Raw genomic sequence first — 1,593 nt, 5'->3', positions numbered from 1 at the left:
TGTTTAGATTGTATTATATCTATATTAAATGTATATAATACAATCTAAACAATTTTTTATTTAATGATTCTAATATACTTGCATACCATTTTATTTAAAATTGAAAAATATGCATAAAAATATATTATCAAAATATACTGTATATTATTAATATAAATTATCAGAAAAAAAATTAAAATACATTAAAACTTTCAGGGAGCCCTCTATTACATCACACGAGTGTGACGAGTCTGTCGATCGAGATGGTCACGTGATTCGCTGCACGTGTGTGGTTCTGTCTGCAACAGCCTGCAATGTGTCAATTGATCTTCATAATTTCCTTGCAAGATATATGGCAAAATAAAATAAGAAGCATCTGTATACAAGTCTACTGATGAAATGTTTAACATGTGAAAATAAATTTTGCAATAATTATTATAATTTAGTATGTTTTATTATTAAATTTCTTGTGCAATATAGTTTGGTTAACTTGTATTTATGTTGTGATAGAGGAAAGATTCTATTAATAATGCAATAAGAAATTTGTATAAAATGAGTTTAGACAATAGTAATGATTATGAAGATAGTAGACCCAAAACACCACTGGAGGAAGATTGTTGTGGTAGTGGCTGCACGCCATGTATCTTCGACGTTCACAAAACATTGCTAAGAGAATGGGAAAAAAATAGAAAGACTCGAGCAGAAGTTAAAACAACTGGCAATTTATTATCTCTTTTATCCTACAAAACGTTTGTTATCACAGATATATCTGATACATCGAAAGACTATATTTCAATTTGTTTGGAATATCCAGGTATTATAGTTTAATGAACTTAATAGAGCTAACATAATAAATTCTATAAAATATACTGCAAATAATTAATAGGAAATATAACAACCTGTAGCAGAGAAAAATTATACTTGTATCTTATTAAATAATTATAATATTTAAAAGCAATGGTAATATTTAAATCGTCATAAAATATATTTCACATTAAAAAAAACTTTGTATATGTTACATAGAATGCAGAATAGAAAAAAATATTTTATACTTGACACCTGGCCAATACGTCATGCTGCATTCTTGGAGCAAATCTCGACCATACACTCCAATTGCTTGGACACACAAAAGTTTAATTTTCTTGATAAAGTTATATAAACATGGTGAATTCAGTTTACTTCTGAAAAATGCATCAATTGGAAGTACAATTGATATCAGAGGTCCTTACGGAGATTTCAAGTATGAAAGTAACAGGTGTGTGAAAAAAAAGTGGATAAGTAAACATCATTTTTTTCCTCATGAATCAACGCATTATTACGGCAGTTTTCAGCAAATTACCATGTTTGGTATCGGCTCAGGAATAGCAGCGCTTTATCCCATTGCTAAAGCAATCGTTGATGATGAAACAGAACTGACAAGAATACATCTTGTTGCGGGATTTAGGTCGGTAGCGCACGTGCCTCTGAAAAAAGAGTTAACGCATTTAACGAATTATTGGAATTTTAAATGTACGTTGCAGTTGTCCCAGTTAAACGGTACGTGACATTGGAATTCAATATTGGAAAAAGAATTTAGTTAAAATTATACAAGGTGTTAAAAAAACTATTCAGCAT

At 29.5% G+C, this 1,593-nt stretch overlaps 1 protein-coding gene across 2 annotated transcripts; it reads left to right on the top strand.

The window, feature by feature from the left end:
* Positions 1-404: 404 nt before the first annotated feature.
* On the top strand, positions 405-1,576 carry LOC108720174 (NADH-cytochrome b5 reductase-like). 2 transcript variants are annotated; one of them, XM_018453209.1, is made up of 3 exons: positions 406-793; positions 1,003-1,234; positions 1,304-1,576. In XM_018453209.1, exons 1-3 carry the CDS (start codon positions 532-534, stop codon positions 1,521-1,523), a joined length of 714 nt encoding a protein of 237 aa, XP_018308711.1. In that variant the 5' UTR covers positions 406-531; the 3' UTR covers positions 1,524-1,576. The 2 variants fall into 2 exon arrangements, with proteins under 2 accessions (XP_018308625.1, XP_018308711.1); XM_018453123.1 differs by having other exon boundaries at positions 405-793; positions 1,003-1,576.
* The last annotated feature ends 17 nt before the right edge of the window (positions 1,577-1,593 follow it).

The sequence above is a fragment of the Mycetomoellerius zeteki genome, unplaced genomic scaffold (assembly GCF_001594055.1).
Source record: "Mycetomoellerius zeteki isolate Tzet28-1 unplaced genomic scaffold, Tzet1.0 C4418586, whole genome shotgun sequence".
NCBI classification, from domain to species: domain Eukaryota; kingdom Metazoa; phylum Arthropoda; class Insecta; order Hymenoptera; family Formicidae; genus Mycetomoellerius; species Mycetomoellerius zeteki.
This window is presented reverse-complemented; position numbering and strand designations above follow the sequence as displayed.

Coding starts and splice junctions, on each gene's coding strand:
- LOC108720174 (XM_018453123.1), top strand. CDS start 532: ATGAGTTTAGACAATAGTAATGATTATGAAGATAGTAGACCCAAAACA. Junction 794..1,002: donor AATTTGTTTGGAATATCCAG/GTATTATAGTTT, acceptor TATGTTACATAG/AATGCAGAATAGAAAAAAAT.